Raw genomic sequence first — 22708 nt, 5'->3', positions numbered from 1 at the left:
GTTTGAAAAAAGTCTGGAAAAAATGTCTGAAAAAAAATGTTGGAAAAAAAGTCTAAACAATGTCTGAAAAAGGTAAAAAAAAAAAAAGTCAGAAAATGAAGACAATGACAATATAGGAGGCTATAGTAAGCAACAGGCACCTTTTCATTTTCCACATAAAGCAGTCACAACATTATAAATTTGATGGATGGAGGAGCACAATAAGAGAGGCAGATGGGTAGATGGTTAAATAAATGAAGAATTGGGAATACAGCAGAGTACTTAGTCTAAGTATATATATCTGAATATTACATGGTGAATGTACTAGGTAGTGTACTACCAGTAGAACTAAATCCTGCCCATCAGCACCACATCTTGTAGAATTAGCTCATCACTCATTACCTGCATCATGACATTGATTCCTTATGAAGGTATTTTTCAGTCCATTCTCAGAAGCTATGCATTCTCCACATTTTGGTTTTCCCTCCATACTGCACCATTTGGAGGCATTTCCAAACTAATTCTTCCAATAGTCCTGAATACCAATTTGTCCTGGATCATTCGGGGACCTATTTATCCTCCCATGACACAGCTTTGAGCATCAACCCACATTTTGACACATAATAGTCCAGCTGCTGGCTTCAAACAGAGTGGAGCTTTTATCTCAACTAATTGCCAACACAACCTTCAATTTATCTGAAATTGCATGAAAACCCCCCCTTTTTTGTCATATTTCCCCAGGACGGGCAGCAGGTGCATCACACAGCTGAGATTTAGCAGCAGTTTGGCCCGAGTCGGCTGCCGCGTTGATCCTCGTGAATAAAAAAAGGTTTTCCCACCTGAGGGCATGCCTGACGGTGTCAGCAGTCAACATCATTATCAGCAAACAGTTGTGCCTTTTAAATCCAACACATTTATCAAACAACCAGAACCGCTTTTAAAGATGGAATTTGTTGCCTAATGATGTCGTTTCTTTGGTTGAGACTGTAACTGGACCTCGTCTGTTGGTGCCTTGTACTGCAGGGGAGTTGTGGGAAATGTTAAAGAATGTCTGGTCTCATTTTTCTCAGTAAGCCAGAGTTCATTTTGGCCCCTAATCTAGTTTTAGTCTTTTGACAGAAATATACAGCATTTTAGTCCAATTTTAAGAACATGTAATGTTTTATACTTCTGGTGAATATAATCCAATCAATCTTATTTCCATAGATGTATTTAGTATCTACAGTTCCCTTTGTTAACACCTTATTTTGAAAACCGTATGTGTCTACTTCCTCTAACTTCTCCAAGGTGGTCTCTAGCTCTCCGGTCAGCCCCGTTCTCTTTATCCATCCATGGTCAGCTCCATCGGGGCCGTTTCAATGCAGAGAACATAATGTCAGTATCTGGGTGCTCTACAGTCGTAGCGTCGGCCCGTTTGACCACGGAGACGAGAGCGACGGCCGGCTCGACCGCCACGTTACCGCCATACGATAACGTTTCCTGTCCGTGACAGAGTTAGCAAGCAGCTTTAGCTCTGCTCTATCTAGCTCTGCTTTTCCTGTCAATGCGTGAAACCCAAAGTGTTTCCATCCTTTACTGGATGTGTAGTGTTTACCACGCTGGATTTAACATACGAGGGTGCAGGTCGTATCCATACTGACCCTCTCACGTTTTCTACTTCCTTGTTTCAGCTCACTGCAGTTTGTTTTGGTTATGGATGCACCAATACCACTGTTTTAACGGTGCGACTGTCGACTGGGGCTGACTGTCCTTAGTGCGCCCCAACCGTGTCGTGCGGCGGCCCGAGTAAAAGGCGCCAGTGGTCTGCGGCGATGTCGCAACCCACCCGACTTGTCTTGAAACACGGACCAAGTCAGAGGGTGAGTCTTAGGGTGCAAACAAAACCCCGTGGGGCAATGAAAGTGAGGGCCGGCGCGTGCCGGCTGAGGTGGGATCCGGCCCGTCTCGCCCGCACCGTCGGGGAGGTAGAGCGTGTGTGATAGGACCTGAAAGATGGTGACGAGAGGTTAACTTCACACTGCCGTAAAGTGGTATCGGTGCTGTTGTATCGGAGTCGTTCTGCGAGTACGAGTACATGAGCACAGTGTAGGGACCTCACGAGACAAAGAGCCTTGGCCTACATGGGAAACCAGAAGCCTGATCACAGCAGGGGACCCAACGGCCAACTCCGAAAATCTGTCACCTACATGCGAGATTTCATGTTGAATCCAAAACAAGGACTCCCATTGGATGAGGCTAACAGGAAATGTGGGGTCTTTCCGGTGAAACGCCCACTATTCTCACAGGAGATATAGGCACGCTCACCTGAATCTCATCCCTTTTCCACTGCGACTCACGTTGCTACAGGAGGTACCCAACGCTGCGGCGTTCACCTTAAGACTCGAGCCACAATTTCCTGACCTCGCTGGACGAGTTTAAGAAATTGTTGTTGTCCATCAGACTTTGATCCACATCCCTGCAGAAGGAAGACTACAGCCCGGCTTCACCAAGGAAGCCGAGGACAACCGCTCTTCATCAAAGGAAACGAGCGCACCGCCTTTTCCTTCATTTCTGGCTGCTTCCCCCTCCGCTGCCACACGGAGATCCAGACCACGCCGTTCATCAGCTGACGAGCATCATAACGGCCCGTTATTGTCCGAGCCAGCGCGACGCCGCCGGACCAATTAACGACGATATACTCCACTATCGCTCCGAAGAAGCGATTCAAGTAAGAGGCTTGTGTCTGAGCAGAGACTAGTGAAATTGTATATTCCAATAAGTTAATAACTATTGTTGATTTATACTGAACGTACGGACCGCCGAGTCCGTCTGTTTGCTTTGTTTATTTAACTTGCTTTGCTTTGCTTGTTTATGTTGCTTTGTTTACTGTTGCTGACTGTCTGATTACTGTGTGCTCCTTGTGTTAGCTTCTGCCAAAACGTGAAGATCTGTAGCTGTAGTTTATTATTAAAAGACCAGTGCACGGCTGACTAACGTGAGTTTGCCTGCCGAGCATCTGAGTAATAATAATCCAGCTAGTACATCTCTCGCGCGGCAGTTAGGATTCCTGCTGCTGCGGTGTTTACTGTTTTGACTGTGATACTGTTTTCAGGCGCTCCCCGCCTTTCTTTCCTCCACTTCTACCACATACATACAAACAAACACTTTGCCGACACGTGGGACTTAAACCTCCCGTTCGTACGCAGTCGGTAATTTCCGTGGCGCTTCCGCCACCAGAGCACCTCCTCCCTCGTGACGTAACCACTTACGTGGTGACGCCGCCTCGGGGTTTCCCTTGCTCCTCCCACACACGCACACACGTAGATACGCCTCCTCACGTTCCCACCTTACTGATCACGCGGGACTTTCACATCCCGTTTGGGCGTGGTCTGTAACGTTCGAGCAACCCCTCCCTCGCGTGACGTAACCACTTACGTGGTGACGTCCACCGCGGGCGTCCTTTGCTCCTCCCACACCGCACACACACATAGACACGCCTCCTCACATAGGCTCACCCCATTACCTTACAGGACACGTGGGGGTCACACCCCCATTCGTGCGTGATCTGTAACGTTCGAGCAACCCCTCCCTCACGTGACGTAGCCACTTACGTGGTGACGCCACCTCGAGCGTCCTTTGCTCCTCCCACACCACACACTCCCATTTCACACCTCCTCTCATACTCACACACACACACACACACACACACACACACACACACACACATCTCTCTCTCTCACTTTGTGTTTTGTTGAATTCTAGTTTAGTGCTTAGAGCTGCATTGTAGAACATCCGTTTGTTTATTAAAAGTGTTGTTAATTAGTAATTACTACTGTTTAATAACTATTGATTTAGATTGATGTTGTTAGAGTGTTTATTGTTGATTGAGATCACTATATTTAAATAAATGGTCTTACTTTAAATAGCAGTTGTCTGTGTTTATTGTGCATTCATATTGTAATAACGGCTGGTTATGAGAGTTAGTGCTCGGATTCACCCTTCACCGTTCATCTCCTAAGTGTAAAGTAGTGCTTAAATACTGGCCTTTGGAGTGAACAATCCTCTTATGAGACTGGATTAACATTTTGGTTATTGGTCCCTGATTCCAGGGTGGTGCCCCGTTCATTATTAATGTTGATTAATAATTCTTATTAATAATAATAATTCTATGAATATTATTTATTAAATTAGCTAATAACCAAACCTGTTCCATTTGTAAATCCCTTACAACAGTATCGGACCGATACTGGTATCGGTATCGGTGCATCCCTAGTATTGGTCAACGGATACGGAACGGATATGATGTCACGTTACTCAGACTACAACAATAATAGCGGCAACTTCCTTCTACCTCCACAGAGACTCAAATGAAGAAAATATATCGATTCTGGGATTAAAACATCTATTTCAAAATCGTACAAAAAAACCAATCACGATACATAGGTGAATCTGTTTTTTTTGCCACCCTCTCATACATAGCGTGTGTGTTGTCTAAGTATCTTTGTTGAAGAAGTCAAAGTTTTCAAGATCTTTTCACTGTATAATCTATTATGTTGGATTGCCTCATTTCACCATCTGTCACATGCCTGTTGGATTAAGGTGCACGCTGAAGGATCAGTCTAACTGCCAAACCGAATGACTGACTAACTCCCTCAATGTGGGATTGGCTGACTCCTTAAATAACTAACTTTCCATTTCACTAATTAACTTACTGACTGACTGATGAGTTAATTTGCTGTGTGAGCGCTCGCTCGCTGTGTTTTCTGTTTGCGGTTCATTCAAGGACATCCAGCTGATACAAAAACACATTCCCCATGCATCTAACCAACTTACAGACTCACTGGCAAACTGGATGAATAACTACATTACTGACTGGCTGCCTGACTGGTTAATTAACTTACTGTCTGTCTGTCTGTCTGTCTGTCTGTCTGTTTGTTGCACACCCAAGGACATCCATCCAGCTTGTACACAGTCTATTTCACACACACACACACACACACACACACACACACACACACACACACACATCTCCTCTCTGGAGTGACGGGAAGAATATTTCCCTGTTTACTCAAGTGCCACTTCATGATTAAAAACTAATCAGGCTTCAGCCAGCCTGGGATCCCCCTACACACTGACACAGAATGAACTGTAATTATCTTAACAGAGAGAGCGAGAGGCAGAGAGAGACACGGATGGAGAGAGAGAAAGAGAGAGAGGGAGGATGAAAGTAAAACGACAAGAGGGGAAAGTGAGGAGTCGGGTGGAAAATAGAAAATAAATAAAGCAGGAGTGGTGTCAGATACAGAGAGATCATAAAATGAGATGAAGGGAGGTAAAGAGAGGGAAAAAGGCATGCAGCTGCTGCTGTTAAAGTCCTGTTGGCCTTGGTGATTGTGTGTTCCTCATTAACACAGGTGAGACTGTGACTGAACATAAATCAAACACGTTTCCGTCACATATTTGTGTATTTTATAGGCTGAAACTGAATCTACTCATGCAGGCCTCAAGCTCAGCGAGAAAGTTTAAAAGTGGAAGGAAGAAAAAGTACCACTTCAAATGACTTCTCTGAAGCTGCTGAATCATGCCTTTCTCCCTCTTTTCTTCCCACAATGCTCAAGTGCACAAGAGCTGCTGCTGCTGCATGGAAACAAACAAAGAGCGTGTTATTAAGCTTCAACTCAAAATGGCAATTATTCCTCCCGGAGGAAGTGATTTGTCATATAGTCGTCGTCGTGTTACTTTTTCATTACACTTCGGAACATTGACAATTAAGCCGCTGCGTTCCACTCGTCAGGAGCGAGAATAGATTTTCACACGTTTGTAGGAGAAAGGTGAGAATAATCAAAGTTGTCACAGTATTGTGTCAAGATTGTCTTATTACAGGTGAACAGGAATCAGGGAGAGAAAGAAAGAACACCGGGTAAACTGATGATGTGCTTGGTATTGGAGCATTGTTATCTTTGATTTGAATTGATAATTGTCGGCACATTTTCCCTTTTAACAATGTGGATTAAGAGTCATTTCAACCGAGATGGTTTTGGTGAGTTTTATTTAGTTTCTGTCGGGTTTGAGTGACGATAAGCTCCGCTGCTGGACAGATGATCTACCTGCTGAAACTATGAGGGTCACTTGCACGCGGACACGACGTCGGGGTGCGCTGGCGGCGGTTCAGGGGGTCTTCCCGGGGACCCCCGCCATTCGGAATCTTAAACCAAATGTGGTGCGGCGGCCTCGCCCTGGTCGCCCGCTGTGCGCCTCCGGGTACCCAACTCTCCTCCTCTTTACCCGTAGTAATGTTACTACCAGGCAGCGCCTGCAACGGTTAATACAAGGGAAATATACAGTAGATGTTTTAAGACAGGACGAATAGTCGCATAAAGTATTGGATTTTTTTAATTTAACGACTAATCGAAAAATCTAAAATCATGTCCCATCCCTAGTTTAAAGGGATTTTATGTAAAAATGAGAAATGTCTTGTTAACAGTGACATCTGTGCCCGTTAAGTCAACGACAGTCAGAGTCCTGATGCTCGAGCTCGCACTACGTAGACGTGAGCTCGGGCGACGCACACGAGACTGAACGTGATTGACAGGCATCATGTTAGTTAACGTTAGCAACATTAGCAGCTAAAACCACAATATCACTCTCTATTTCACATGCTTAGTAAAAGTAATGCAAATGTACCAAACAAAGGTCCCTCCATGAATCGAAGCCGATGTTGATCTTAGTGTCGACCGTGGTCAGAAGGAGCAAGGGAGACGCCGTAGTTTTGGGAGCCAACAAGGACACCACGCTGCAGGAGGCCCATGCCGCTGGAGGGAAGGGAGGCTCGGAGGACCAGAACCAGAACCAGAACCAGGACGAGGTGTCGGCAGACTGTCAGACCCCGCTGCAATAAAATGAGAGGTTTTCTAAAGGGACTCTGGTGATGGAACCACTTTTGGCTGCAAAAATCAACAACAAATGAAAGTTTCTCGTGGTAACTTTAACTACTCCGGTGTTGTATAAAAAGATAATGAATGTTTAATAAACTCACAATATTATTTAGCAATTCAAGGATTATTTATCATACTTGCCACTGCTGTATTTTGGCATTGGTATTTATGTCTGTACCAGTACGTACCAGACTGAAAACAACATCAACAGAACCCGACGGGAAGCTTCCAGCTCGGCCATTCAAACTTAGCTACACTTGAAGTTACACATACGATACAGTAGTTGGTGCAAACTGTAAAACTCTGATTAAACGCTCTGATAACATCACATTTGGCCCATTAGTTATTCAAATGTTTTTTCTCTCTCTTGAACGGGCCAGACCTGATTGTCCTTGTCTTTGCATCTGTCCCTCTCTCTCCCAGCTGGAGATGCTAAGTTTGCATAAACAGGTGCAAAAGTTCACCTCCCCTCTCTTCCTCCTTGCTGCACCCTCTCTTGTTAGTCCTCGCCTCTTTTCAAACTCACATCCTCTTCCTTCCCTCCTTCCTTCCTTGTCCTCTCTCACCTCTAGCTGGCTCACACAATAATTCACTTGTCCTCCTTATGTTTCTGATTGATTCTCCTTCGATTCCCTTCTGTCTCCTCTCTCTGTCTCCCAGTGGGACGCCGACAGAAAAGTTCAGTCAGGTGCAGAAGTTCACCTCTCCTCCCTCCTCCTCCCTTCTTCTCCCTCCTCCCTCCTCCTCCCTCCTTCTTCCTCCTCCCTCCTCCTCCCTCCTTCCTCCACCTTCCTCCTCCTCCCCCTCTCCCAGTGGGACCACGGTCAGCAGGAGTCACATGTTTACTTCCTTTCCCACCTTTCCTCATGATCTTTCTTCCTCTTTTATTCACACTCCCCTTCCTTCCATTTTACATATTTTGCCAATTCATGTGCAGTATTATTTATCTGTCTTCTTCCCTTCCTTTGTTGCATGTTGAACTATGGTCAGCTGTAGGAAAGTTCAGCTCCTTATGTCTTTAATTTCATCTTTTTTCTCACTCAATTTTATGAGAATTACACCCATTTTAGGGTTAAATCACAAACTCGGACTGCAGCAGAGAGAAGCAGTTCATCTGATTGAGACGCTATTGAGTCTTAAGGTGTTTTCACACTGCGTCACCACAAGTAGTCAATCAATAAAACAACTATCTAATCATTTACCTATTGTTTTCTCTGATTCTAGCTTCTTGAATATAAATACAGATAGTGATCACGTCTGTCTAGGTAAATGGATCTTTTCATGTAAATTACCATCTAATTGACATCTGTATACTGTATATGCTGGACTGGCAGAGTTTCACTTTTGGGGCATTACGTGACCAGGCATTATCAATCTACTTGACGAGGGTTGCTTCAACTGCACGTTTGTTTTTTATTCTTTATAATTTATTTTATTTTTTATTATTCCCGTCCTGCTATCAATGTGCACGCAGTGCCATCCGTATCCATCCGGAAAGCAGACGGTCCGCGAGGCAAAGTATCAAGAGAGTAAAGTAAAAAGCAAAACAAAAATTCAACTAACGTTAGTCTAACCTAGTTTTAAAATGTTTCTCCGTATGTTGTCATGTATGAAAAGACTCAAAATGAACTCTGTAACCGGACTACTTCATTACTATAAGTGAATTATTTAAACAGTATTTGTATAGCAATGATTTTGTCCCAATATTTTTGATCCGTATTAGCGGTTGATCGCTGTAACCATGATCACTATAAGCGTTTTCCACTTTATTTTTTGTCTTGTAAACTGAATATTTTGGGTTTTGGACTGTTGGCCAGGCAAAACAAGCAACTTAAATATGCAAACTTGGGCTTTGGGTAATTGTGTTGAGCATTTTTCACAATTATTGGACATTTTTATAGACTATTAATCGAGAAGCTGATTAATGAAAATGAAAATAATCGTTATTGCAGCCCTAATTCATTGTGAACGCTTTGTTCTAAGATGATCTGCATTTAATTCCACACAGTACTGTAATTCAAGCCAGGTCAGAAAGAGCAGATATGTCTCATTATATAAAATAATAAATCTCTTAAAAAGTATTATAACTGCAACATGGTCTAAGGTATAATTCAGCTGCACCAGTCCTCTCGTTCTCTGCCCCTCTCTCACTCCCTGCTCACTCTAATCCATTTCCTCTCTTTCCATTCACTCCTTCCTTTGTGTCTTCTCTCACTGTCTCTCTCTTTCTATACCAACTCTTTGTTGTGCATCCAAAGTGCAGCCTGACCTTTCTCAGTGTTGCTCCCCTCGGAGTGACTGAATGAAGTGTGTGTGTGTTTGTATACTTTGTGTGCATGCATTTGCACATGACATTTCTTTATGATGGAGGTGAATGAAAACGGTAATACCTCTCCGAAGGTGTGTTTGTGGAGCCAGTGGCTCAATAAGCAACATTAAAGTGATTTACAGAAGAACACAATTCGTCTATAATTTGCCCTGATATCTCATATATTCACCCATAAATAAGCTTCTGACTGCAAAACCTAGAAAGACATTGTGTGTGTGTGTGTGTGTGTGTGTGTCCTTCTGTATGCCAATTTAATCATGACAATACTAAATGTCACATTGTACCTGCTAAACATCAGCATGCTAGCATTTAGCTCAAAGCACCGCGGTGCCTAGTAAGTGAAGCCTCACAGAGTTGCTGTCATGACTGTAGACCTTCAGTGGGCGTTCAGACCAACAGCAGCAGTCCTGCATTGAAACAACACAAAGGGCTGCATTGGTGGGAAGCTTGACTGTTGTTTCAGGTACCAGTGAGACATGAAATACCATCTAGGACGTCCAGTTTAAACGCTTTTCAGACGCCAAGGACGTGCACTGCATTTCATATTATTATGAGACAAGATTTTACACTTTTGAAAGTTACCACATTGGCAAATATTTCATCTTTTGTAAACACTAGGACTACAATGTTACAATCTAGTCTCAAGGATGACCTCACAAAACACGTTATTGGTCCATAACTCAAGAATCCCTACGCTAATCATGACAATGTCACACAGATGTTTAATATGATAGATGATAAAGTGATGACATTTTGGAGGACATGGATGTAAACTGCAACTTGACTGGTCGGGGCAGGCATACAAACACTCATTTTAGTTCTTTCTATGATTTCCTTTAAGAAACAAACTGTTATATGTAAGATGACTGAAACAAAGTCAGACTTAAATGGTTTCATAAAAAGAAAACTACCCATGTTTGCTCTTCTTTCAGTGTAAAACTCATGAATATCATGTATTTGATTGAGCTGCAGTTGCTCATTTACATTTTATAGGGCTGGCATTCACACATTTACTGTTAAAGTTTGTACTGTAATATCTGCTGTGCATCAGCTAATGGGTAACCTTTCAGTATAAATGTAAGCAGTGAGGTACCTAAAGCTAACACAAAGTTTACTCCCACACACAATTCAATATCATTTTATAAAAAGAGCATTTATTTCAAAGTTTTTTTGTTTTTTTTTCGCTTCGGAGATTGAAGCACATAGTAAAGCAACATTACAATGTTCAGAAAATATAAGTGTGATGCTGTAACATTTTTTTTATTTAATCTTATCTTCTTAACATGTTTTTGTTGTAATACTGGAATATTCTGCATGTATACTAAAATAAGAACTTTTAAAATTGTACAAATCGGTACCATAAAACTTGACAGAGAATAAAAACGAGGCGTTCTCTCACTGCAACAAACACAGATTGCTAGTTTTTCCTCTCGCACAGGGAGAAAGAACGATCAAATAATGTAAAAAAAAAAAAAAAAAAAAAGAAATGAGAGAGGTTGTATTCACACAGGCATAAACCAAAGATGATATTTAACTTCTGGCAGTAGATTTCTTATAGCTGTCCAAAGATGAAACACTGTGTAGTCTGTCCATGTTTAGACAACTATAAGAACATCTCATCTGCAAAGAGTTAAACATGAACTTGTCCCTGTGTAGCTGCAGCCAAAGAAAGAACAATTATTGTCATAATGATGATAATAATAATAATAATAATAATAATAATAACCATAATAAAAAAACAACGATAATAATCATAATAATATAATAACATTAAAAAAGAGAACCTGCACGCTTAAAAAGGATGTTGTGGTTTCAGCCTCTCTGTAGATGTGGCTCCGTAAACACACCTTGTGTTATTTTCCAGTGTGCACGTTTTATGTTTAAATAGCGACACGTGTTGATACAACAGGTGTTGCTAACAACATAGCCGGTGTTGAGGGAAAAAAACACAACGCACATTTTCCCGGTCTACATTTACCTGTTCTCGCAGAAACTGCAACATCCCGTTTTTAAAGAGTGCACGAGAGGCGCAAGTTGGATCCTCAAAAGTGATATCACACGTCTGCACATTGCTCTGTACATACCTAACATGGAGAATAGTTTGCTTTCTGAATATACTTCTCAAGTTACAAAAAGAAACAAAAGGAGAAAATAAAAGAGAGAATGCACTGCGTTGCAAGAGTGTCCGTTAAGTTTAAGGCGATTTTTAGAGCTCACAGGTTTTTTTTACTCATTGTGATTGATCATCATTGGTGGACTCTGGATGAGGAAGTGATCATTCATCGGTGGACTCGGTATGGGGGAGTGATTGTTGATGGGAGGAGGGATGGGGACACGGGGGGCGTGGAGAAGGGCAGCTTTTTCTTTTCACGTCTTCTCTGCAGTGAAGAATGAAAACGAAAGAATCATCCACAGTTTGTTTAAATTGAATCCAGTCTTTTTGGGAGTAGAAAAAACGTTTTTTGTGTAGCTTTGTTTTCACAGATACTCAGTCCTTGTGGGTTTGATCTGCGTGTCGCTACTGAAGCTAGCGGTCTCTATTGTTACTCTTGTTGTGTTTACCCCTGGAGTTGTTGTTTATTTATTATAAGGCCACCATACTGTGAAGATGCTGCGAGCGTCTTCAAAGTATCAACAACCCAGAGTCGGTCACGCTATCTGAACCACAGTACCTGCTGAATTCTGCACACACAACTACAAATTTGAAAAAAGCATTTTGTTGGACCCCACCGATACGTCTTCATTACCTTTTAGTTCTCTTTCATATCATCAGGCAGTTGCTGGATCCCATACTAACCTTCCTCCCTCTCTTTCTTTGTGTCTTTACATACACCACAGAGAGAGCAACCATAGGAAACATACCCCACTCAAGGGACTCAAATCTCTCAGGAACCATTGAGGAAGTACGTGAATCCAGTCCACAAAAGTATATAGAACCTCAAAGAAACTAAACAGTTAGCTAGAAGCAAGTCATTTTGATCACGCTGCAAAAATTTTTTCCCAACAATTTACTTTCAAACTGGTGACATAACGAATCTCCCAGCCCTGCGATGCTCAAGTCTGTAGAAAGAGAAAGGGAAAGAGACATACTGTAGGTGGGGAGGGAGAGATTTGGGGAGTCCAAGCGTTCATTATGTGTTCATTAACAAATCGTCTTGGAGGACCAGGGAAGCGCCATGTAAGGGGGGAGCTGTTAACGTCCATTGACACGTTGGCATGAACGGATCAGGTGGTACTTGGTAAGAATTGGGTACTGGGGAGTGTTAACCCTCAGTTAACAAATCCTCATGGAATCAGTAAATCAGAAATCGGGGGGGCGTCCACTCAGTGAGACCGCCGTTAAGAGTCTTCACCGTCGTCCCCATCGTTCATGAAGCAGTCTTTGGTCCCGTACAAGTCCGCCAGCTTCTTAAACCTCGGCCCCCAGCTCTGCAGATAGTCATAATCCAAGTCGGACTCTGTTGTGACGGACTCGAGGGAACTCAGTGACCCAGCCAGTGATCCTCTGCCTTCGTATCCGTAGATCTGAATGGAGTCGTAAGGAGGCGCAGTCGGGTCGCAGTCGGCCTCCGCGATTCGAGTCTTGATGAAGTCGTCGACGTCGACGCTGTTGGCCGCGGTGTGGCCGGCGCCGGGCCTGATGGGATACTGAAGCTCTGGTTTGATGTCCTTTCTTGGCAGGAAACCGTTGGCACCATCTGGGTTCTGAACAATTGGAAAGAGAGCAGTCAGATAAAGAGACGCTCTAAAGAGACTTTCAGAAGTCGTAGAGAATGAGAGAGAGCTGAAGAGGAATTGCTGCTGGTGAATGAGGTGCATTATGTTCTAGTGTTGCACGGTATACCTATACTAGAAAGGCATCGCGATACCCTGCCGTTAAAAACAGTACAGCACCCTGTTTTATTAGCACCGATGCTTTAAGAACGACAACGTTTTAATAGGAGCCGTGAGTTGCATCGATGTGCGACTTCTCTCTCTTCACACTTCTTCGACTCAACACAGCTCTTTCGACAGTTACTGTGGTGTCTTCCTGATTTTACCAGATTTTCTCTCATCAACTTCTCACAGAACTTCATCTGAATGTATTATTGTTTTGTGGGTTTTTGTTTTGGGAGCCTCTCGTCATCTTCTGTGCTGCAGTACCACTCTCCGCCTTAACGGTTACTGATGTGCTGGCGGCGGGCGCTGTTTTACAAATAAAAAGCCTTATTAAACGCTGTTTAATGTGTGATATCAGAAATACATTATTGATCCCTGGGGGGAAATTACAGTTGTTCCATTTCAGAATAAATATAAATATATATTTATATACACATAGATAAGTTATAAGAAAAACTAGAAATAAGTATTTTTCTCTTTGTATTATTATCACTTTATTTTATTTTATTCTATTTTGAATGCTGATGTTGTTTTCTCTTGTGTACTTATTGTGTTTGTTTCTAAGCTCAATTACTTAATATTTGGTTCATAAACTATTGTAATTACAAAATGTAAATTGCATAAATGAAAACAAACTCGAAAAAAAAAATCAAAATAGTATACAGATTAAATGAAAATGTGTGTGCATTATCAAAAATAAATGCAAATATAAAATCAATTATCAAATAAATCCCATAAACTTAAGTATAGGGGACATGAGATTAGAGAATACTATTTAATCTTTGATGAATACGTTTTTACATTTAAACATTTTTAATTAATAAAACATAATTTTAAGTTCCATATTCTGTCCTCTATTATTCCATTACTTTTCCTGATGTTTTAGATTTTTGCCGTGGTATCGTTTCAGTGTCGGTATCGAGATATTTAGGCCGGGTATCATATGGAAGTCAGAATTTTGGTATCATGATAAACACTGTCATGTTCAAACATCGAATACCTTCAGATTTACTGTACCTATTATCTTCCTCAACAAAAACAGAAACCTGCCACCCTGCCCGTCTTTATACCTGCAGCGTGGCGATGTCGAAAGCCTCCGTGTCCTCCTCGCCACCTCCCTCGTCATCATACGTGATGATATTCTCCCTGATGTCCTCCTCCTCAAACACTATCAATGGCTCCTTCTTCTGACGCCTCAGCGCTACAAACAACACCACTATCGCTGCCAAAGAGAGAAACACACAGAATCAGAACAAAAAGTGTTCTGCATTTAGTGATTACATAACAGTCCTCACACAATCGCAGTGGAAAAGGAGAAAAGCGAACATTAGATAATTAGCATGCACTGTGGGAGATAGTGTAATTAGACCTTGGACAGTTTAATTAATATCATAACTGTATTGTGGTACACACACACACACCGTTTTAATTGCAGTTGGTTATCAACATGTCAGACAGGGTTCTCAGTTGTGAAGCACTATGGGTAGAATGGGATATAATGTGCATTAAAGGGAAAAAAGGAAGACGGATAACAGCTGCAACGTGGGTTACCTGGTGGGCTGAGGCAGAAAACTAAAGCTGGAGACGCAACAGAAACATTTACTGTTTTTAAAAGCACATTTTCACCAAATTAACCAAAAAACAAAAACAGATTGTCACTCAGACAACAATGTGCCCACACTAAATGATTATGCAAGGATGGGGTAGAAGTGATGCTGTAGCTGCTGTTACACAAGTGACTCTGGGACCTTTAATCTTAACAGGAGCTCAAACAATGCGGTGCGGATCCAATGAGGACATTAACGGAGGTGGACAGCCTGACTCAGTTCCCCCACGTTTTGCCTCCGTTTTTAAGTCGAGCATGTTTGGTAGGACGTCACGTTGACAGACTCGGTTAAAATCCTCATTCTCAACACACGGTCACACTTTCCACAGGCCTAGGTTCAGGCCAACCAAACCGAACTACGAGTACAATGAAGAAAAGACAGCCCAGTGGTCCTCCGAGGTGGGTATGGAATATGGACCAATTAGGTCGGTTTCTACGGTAACGAACGTAAATGGCAACATTAAACGATACGATTCTCAGGTCTTGTATTTGTGGCTGGACGAAGATTACAACCTTCAGAGGCTTGAGAGTACACCAAGGGAAGAAGAAGTGTCTCCGAGATGACCAAAGGCAACCTTTGCCCTGCCCAGGCAGATGAGACAAGAAGGGCACAGAGACAGGTTGAGCACCACGGCGCTAGCAATGCCCTCTGTTGTGGATGGTTACATGCCACCAGAATCCCTTGACACCAACTCCCTAGTGAACTGCCAAGCAGAAATTAGGACCCCAGCAACCCAGGAAGGAAGGAAGAAGAAGGACCCTGACAGGAAGAAGAATATCTTGTGGCCAAAGGCAAATGCCTCAGAGGTGTGGAGACAGTTGGACAATGACATGGCAAAGATCTGTCCGAAGTTATGCTACGAAGAAGGGACGAGAACTGGGGGAAGCAAGAAGCCACATAATGGAAGTACCCGACCATCTAAATCCAGCTGCAGGGAGCAGCAGGGAGACGTCCCTGACCGCTGCCCCACCATCCTGAGATGTTCTGGGATCAATGGGGCGAAACATCTATGAAGGATGGCTCCCAGCTGAAGACCCTGCAGCTGGTACCCTGGCACTGGCGGAGGTGTGACAGGCAGAAATGCCTTGCAGGAACACAAACCTGTCTCTAAACTAAACATCTCTGCAAATCAGTAATCCCCTTTACGGTATTCCCAACCCAACAAATCTCCTATTTGAAGTGAAGTTTTAGCTCCTTACCCAGCAGGATGACGATACAGGCCAGGATAGCTATCAGCGCCCCGGTGCTGAGGCCGGCAGGTAGGACGTAGGGCTCCACGTTGCAGGAGAGGATGGTGTCTCTGCTGTCACAGGAACACACTCTGATGGTCAGGGTGTTGGTGCTGCTCAGAGAGGGGAAACCGTTGTCGTTTATCTCGATAGGGAGGTAGTAAACGTCCTGGGTGAGGCGGCTGAATCCGTTACGGAGCACTACGATGCTGGCTGTGCTGTCTGCGGAGAGAGATAGGAACATGTTGTTAGAAAGATGGTGAAACTGATAAAGAAAGATCTTTAAACTAAGAATGAAAAGTATAAAAGACAGTAAGTTACACACTGCTGAGTTTGAATACCAAATTCTACGTTTAGACTTTTATTACAGTTTGGACTTTATCCCTCCTGACAATGGAAGAGATGAGGTTCTTCACACATTTCAGAAGCTTCATCACCAAACAGTCTCTAACATTTACATTAAAAAGACATTACCGAGCAATATCAGTGAAACGTATAAAAGCTACTGCAGTGAACACTGTTCTTGGAGCAGTGTAAGGAAAGTAGTTCAAAATTGCTGGACGAGCAGCAAATTATATCAAATGTACACAGAGTTACTCTTGGACAAACTTTGCAGTATTACGCTGGTATAACTATAAATGTGAGAGCCCCCACTGGCTGCATTCATCCCTTTACTTTAACCTTAACTGAAGCCTAATCCTTTTAACCTTAACGCTAATATCACGTTTAGACCCATACTGTTTAGCATGTTTAACAGATTTACCTTTTATCTCTCTTACTCTCTATTTACCAAAAGATTTCGAGGTTTCGGCTGATTCTACTGAATTTCTCACTTTTCTTCCCCCCCCCAATTCTTCTTTCTGTGTAGTGGAGGGTGCAGGACATCTACATACACACACACATACACACACAAACGCACACACACACAGGCCTGGAACAGCTGAATGGTTTTCTATTGAGACTATAATGACTGTACCTCCTTCAAATGACCCTACTCCGATACTCTCAGCCTGACTCTCTGTGAGGTTTACTGTACAGTAACAACAATAATTATATTTATTTATAGAGTACAATTCAAGCTAACACGATAAAATTAACAATTCGAAGACATACATCAGGAAACAAGGATGCAACACATAGCAGTTGCTAAAAGGGATTGAAGCCTTTGTGATGTTTACTTTGTGAGCACAGACAAACAACTTGCTTCATCGTGACTTGCTTTCATCCATATCCATTTAACTCACCAAAGCTCTTTTCTAAACAAATTGGTTCTACTTTCTATCTCTAATCTCAACCCTTCTGCAGCGTCCGCTCCTCCCTGACCTGCTGTTATTGCAGACACGTCTGAACTAGCTGCGACCCCTCGAGACGCTCATGGATTCGTCTCTTCTGCAGAGCCATGCCGTTTAGCCTCGCCAACATCCATGACTTATGGAAAATGGTGTTTGTTAACCCTCTGGGACCCGCGTGGAGCCACGGGTGATCCCGACCGACTTTACTGTCTTTCAGAGGCTGTAGCAGGTTCAGTTATAGAGCTACAGTGAAGGTACGGATATCATATGAAACTAGAAAAGGAGTCCATAGAATCCAGTAGTACCAACCATGTCATGCTAGCTTGAATAACTTGAATTACTTGACACACAGTTCTGAGCTGCATCTCAAATTAATCTTCATGTTCCCAGCTTTCAGATGATGTACGCCACTTCTATGTGACATTTACTGTTGACCTGCTATCTCCCCCTAAAGACCCCCTGGACCTCTCTAGAAAAAAAAGATTAAAACAGGTGTATTGTGGGTCTCAGAGGGTTAAAAGCCTCCTTATCTAGATATACAGAGTGAGCCACACATCATACTGTAGAGAAAAGCTCTGTTCCAAGGCTGGGTCTGTCTACTATGGTGTTGGAGGTTTATTAAAGATACACTCCCTGATTTTGTTTGGTTGGGTACTCTCAATAGATCCCTCAAATCCCATCCTTTCCTCCCTGTTGATCATATGAAACACACCTCAGCATTATTCACATTTCTACTTTTGCGCGCTTCCCTTCGTCAGTCTTTTACAACCTCTTCTTCTCCATCTATGTTCTTCTTCTTCTCTCTCTCTTGCTCTCAGTCTCTGTTTCTTTCTTTTAGTCTCTCTCCCAGCACTCACAAAACTTAATTCAATCAGTTGGCCCCCTAAGATATTTGTACAGACGGACAGAGACCCCACTGCAATTAATACAAGCCCGCACAACATGTGTGCGTTCGCAGTGTGTGCGAGAGAGATTCAGAGCACCTGCTGCTTTCTACAAGGTAGTGTAAGCCTCCATCTGCTTCTGCTTTGATCTAATCTGAGTGAAATGGGGGGAGAGGGAGAGAAAGAGACCGCGGATAAAGAAACAGTAAGATCGGCTGCTAGGAAGGGATAGAAACAGAAAGAAAGAAACAAAGGAATAAAGGAAAGTAGTACTGTAAAGGTCACCTACCTCTGTTGTCTTTGAGGGAGAAGTTCTTGTTGTGAGCGACTTCTGGAGCGAGGCTGAATGTGAAGTGTTGTCTGTGAGCCATCTCATCTTTGTCCACCGCACTCACTGTTTCAATCACCTGAAACACACACAGAGGAACACATCAATGTAAAACACTGTTAATACAGACAGCCTGCTGGTCTCATACGTTGTTCATAGTCATACCTACGAAAGGTCTTTTACCCTGCGTGTTAGTAAATAGACAACAACTCCATTAAATCCTGTTGATGTCGTGCTACTAGCACTACTAGCTACTGGCCGATAGCCGGTTGTTTGGGAACAGAGACGTTACAATTATCCTCTGATTTACAGACGTCTCTTTATACATCCATGGCCATGGAGTCATTGGCGTTTTCAGTCCAAAATGGCGGCAGCGCTACCGCAGCGCCATTTAGCGGCTGTTGTTTCTTGTGAAGTTTATTTTGAAAAGACTGTATGCATGTAACGAGTAGAAGTTGACACGTGTTGCTGGACATTTGTAGGAAAACGAACGAAAAATGAGGAATAGCTTTTTTGTGAGATAAAAAAACGAAGTGTTTTATGAGAACACGTTGCAGACAGACGTACCTTCCTCAGCTCCACAGTTTCACACATGAGGACTTCGTTGTTGGTGGCGAACTCTGGGGCGTTGTCGTTCACATCTTTCACTTTGATGTTAACGCGCACTTTGGTGTCTTGGTGATGGCCTCCTGCAAACACACACACATGTAGTATAAGGCAAAATCATCAGTATTGTGCTGCATACAAAAACTCAAATCAGTGTCAAAGTCATTAAAAACAGACTGACATTGGTGCTTGTGGGTGTGTGTGAGAGTTTGCTTGTGTGTCTGCATTATAATCCATGTTTGGCATTGGCTGAACACAAAGCTAACTATGAATATTTTCCAGCCAGATTGCCTGTCAGTCAGTCAGTCAGCCACTCAGACAGCTATTTATTATTTTTGATTTGCAAAAATTACAGACAAGAGCTTGTGAGACATGGAAATCTCCAGTCAGTCAGCGTGCCACTCAGTTAGCCTGCTCCCACACTCTTTTACTGAATCATTTTGATACGCTGAAGTGACAAATGTCAAGTTGTTCCTGCTGAAGATTAAAATGATGACAGAATGATGTCTAAAATGTCAAAATAGACCCAGACCTGAACTCCTGATTCATCCAGACTATTAACTAAGAAAGACTGAGAGAGAGTGAGCAGTCTATTTTCTATCCATTCATCTTTAGAACAAACCATAAAAAAACAACCATCCATTTCAACACTGTACTGCCTTTGCATATTTGTAATTCTAGTCAGTATGACTTTTCCACTACCCTGTCATTACCAGGCATTTATTTAGCTTTCCAGTGCCTGTTAGCGGTTAGCAATGGCCCCTAGTTTTGTGGGCGGCGAGCCCGTTTCCATCTGGCCGTCTGGCGTCTAGCACGCCACAGGGAAACCACGCGGCGCTCTGGTAGTTTGAGCCCCGACCACGGAATACCAGGGTGGGGCCACTGTGGCTCGCTGGCTGGAGAGGTTTGTGGGGGTCGAAGCCGGGGAGATTTAGCTCCGGAGGGGCTTGTGAGTCCAGGCATTCCCCCTCTTTTCGCCCCTCGCTCTCTCTGGATAGTGTTTGTGGTGGAGATGGATGCGTTTTAGTGATGACTCGACTTGAGTTTTTTACTTTTCTTTCACTGCATCAGGGTTTATATAACAAGCTGTGTGTCACTGAGCATCTACGTACTTAACTGTCTGTGCTGTAACCACCACATTCACTCAGTAATAAGCAGTTAATTAAAGCAAACAGTTGAAATCTACTACCAGTTATAATAGTAGTGCTACGTCAACAGCTATATGCCTTCAGATTAGCTTTCATTTTGTCAGATTGTTTCACAAAACTAACATCTGCACATCTATCAACAGCCAACTAAATGCAGTTAGATTCCTATTTCTGACCAAGACGTTACATGAAAACGACACAAGATACCATGCAGACAAACTGCACATGAATGTAGAGCTGCAATTATTCAATTAATAACTATTTTGATAATTGATTAATCCATTTGAGTAATTTCTTCTGATTGCAGCTTCTTAGATGTGAATATTTTCTGGTTTATTTATTCCTCGATGACAGTAAACTGAATATCTTATGTAAGACATTTGAGGACGTCATCTTGGTCTTTTGGAAACACTTATTGTCATTTTTCACCACACAACTTAATCGATTATTTGAGAAAATAATCAACAGATCAGCCCTGCAATGCAACAGTTACATACATCGACACACCGGCAGCTGGTTGCACTTAACAAAAATAATAGCACCGAGCATCTGCATAAAGCCAATCCCTCCTGGGTGAACCTGAATATATAATTAGTTTCCCAAGGTTTAGGCAGTTCTTCACTGACATTCACAGCAAAAAAATAAAAAAAGCTAACTTTAGTCCCACCCAGAGGGAGAAAAAAAATTAAAGGCAGCAGCTTGAATCCACTTAAATGTTGTACATAAGATGTCATGGAGTGAATCCAGCACCGCAGAATGACAGGTTGGGCTCTGGATGCCAGCGAATGTACAGACTGGTGGTTGTCTCGGATTTTTCCATCTGTTTGTTCATCTCTTGACTTTGTGTCTCACCGTCTTATATATCAAAGTTTAGCATGTGTTTAGCATTTCAGTAGCACAAATCACACAACAGCCGAGATCAAACACAGGCAGACTGTAGCTCTTTAACCAACTTGTTCTTCTGAAATGGCTGAAAATATCTGTAAATTAGCAGCGGCAGTCTCACAGTGTCACTTTATATTCTAACACACGCAAAACAGAAACGGTCACAGTCCTAATACTTTTTTAGCTAATACGTGTGGGTGTGTTTGTAGCCTATATTTGAGATAAATTGGGGAGAAGTCCACGTGCCCACACACTTCAGATTCAGTTTCCAGATTTGGATGTGTGTCTGTGCGTACGTACCTATCTCTGTGGCTGACACAGATATATTATGCCAGGCCTGTGCTTCTCTGTCCAGTGGTCTTGTCGTGGTGATCATGCCGTCGTCTGCGTTTACGCTGAAGAACTGCTCAATATCCGTGTACAGAGGGATCATGTACCTATACGGAGACAGAAAAAAACTAGATATGAATGTGCACGTACATCACTACTCAACGTATTCTCATACAGCTGTTCGTATGATCTTATGAGAAAGTCATTCCTTCTTTTTCATTTGTTTTCCTACGAACGTCCCGCAACACGTTTCAATTTCCGCTCATTACATGCATGCAGTCCTTTCAAAATAATCTTCCGTCTTCACAGGAAACAACTTCCTTAGATTTAGGCAATAAAACTACTTAGTTAGGTTTAGAAGAAAGATCGTAGTTTGGCTTACGGACGTGGCGTTACTTAAGTACGTAAGTTACGTGACAAATAAATCAACGTTGACTTGTGGTTTCACACGGGACACGAACAACGGTTTCTTGGGCGAAGTATAGTATATATTTTGTAGGTATAGCTATTAACAGAGTATGAGAACAGCCTGCACAATTACAGCTTACATTCTAAGACATCGGCTAATTTTCTGAGGGAAGATTTAAGTGATATTCATAAAAACAAATGGCAGCTGTAAGATGCAGCGATCCTTTAAGTCTTAAAGAGGGACATGTTGAGCTTTCAGTAAGATTATTATGGAAATAATTTGGTAACCGAAATAAACGACTTTGTAAACAAATAATGACTGTACATGGGGAATAAAAGAAATATGAGGCATATATATTGTTTTATAGCTACTAGATTCAGGGATTGTTTTACAGTTGATTTTCTATAAAATGTGTCTTTCTATGCTTTTGTAATCCTATTTTACGTCCCTATTCTCCTGAAAACTCCTTTATATGGAATCTGTGTTTATGCATACAAAATAAGAGAGCAAGGCCAAGTTTCTCTGAGTCATATTGTTTGTTCAGTGTAGCTGAAGGAACACTATTTAAAAGGGATTTTTTTTTTTTTTTTTGGAGATGTTCCAATTCATACTGGTGTGAAAATTGAAATTCTCCCACTGCTACAAGCCTGACTTAGTAAACATGTTTGTGTGTGCGTGTCTCTCTGTGGTTACCTGACGGGATTGTTGGCAACGTCGGTGTCCTTGGCGTGGACTCGTCCCACCAGGGTGCCTTCAGGCGCATTCTCCTCTACCTCAAAAGTGTAACTGGGAGCTACAAACACTGGAGGCTCATCTGCATCCTCCACTGATACCTACAGACACACAAACACACAGTTAAGACTCCCAACACTCTTGCACACAATCAAAC

The 22708-nt window shown here is 42.5% G+C and overlaps 1 protein-coding gene across 2 annotated transcripts in view; it reads right to left on the bottom strand.

Moving 5' to 3' along the window:
- Positions 1–10356: 10356 nt before the first annotated feature.
- cdh11 (cadherin 11, type 2, OB-cadherin (osteoblast)) overlaps positions 10357–22708 on the bottom strand; it is a 106913-nt gene continuing 94561 nt past the window's right edge. For both annotated transcript variants that reach the window (XM_074647381.1, XM_074647382.1), the window contains exons 10-16: positions 22513–22652; positions 21381–21517; positions 19009–19130; positions 18403–18520; positions 15908–16159; positions 14172–14323; positions 10357–12927 (exon numbers count right to left, since the gene is read on the bottom strand). In XM_074647381.1, coding sequence (XP_074503482.1) covers positions 12562–12927; positions 14172–14323; positions 15908–16159; positions 18403–18520; positions 19009–19130; positions 21381–21517; positions 22513–22652 — 1287 coding nt within the window. In that variant the 3' untranslated portion in view covers positions 10357–12561. The remainder of the gene's footprint in view (positions 12928–14171; positions 14324–15907; positions 16160–18402; positions 18521–19008; positions 19131–21380; positions 21518–22512; positions 22653–22708) is intronic.

Source organism: Sebastes fasciatus, chromosome 9 (genome assembly GCF_043250625.1).
Source record: "Sebastes fasciatus isolate fSebFas1 chromosome 9, fSebFas1.pri, whole genome shotgun sequence".
Lineage (NCBI taxonomy): Eukaryota > Metazoa > Chordata > Actinopteri > Perciformes > Sebastidae > Sebastes > Sebastes fasciatus.
This window is presented reverse-complemented; position numbering and strand designations above follow the sequence as displayed.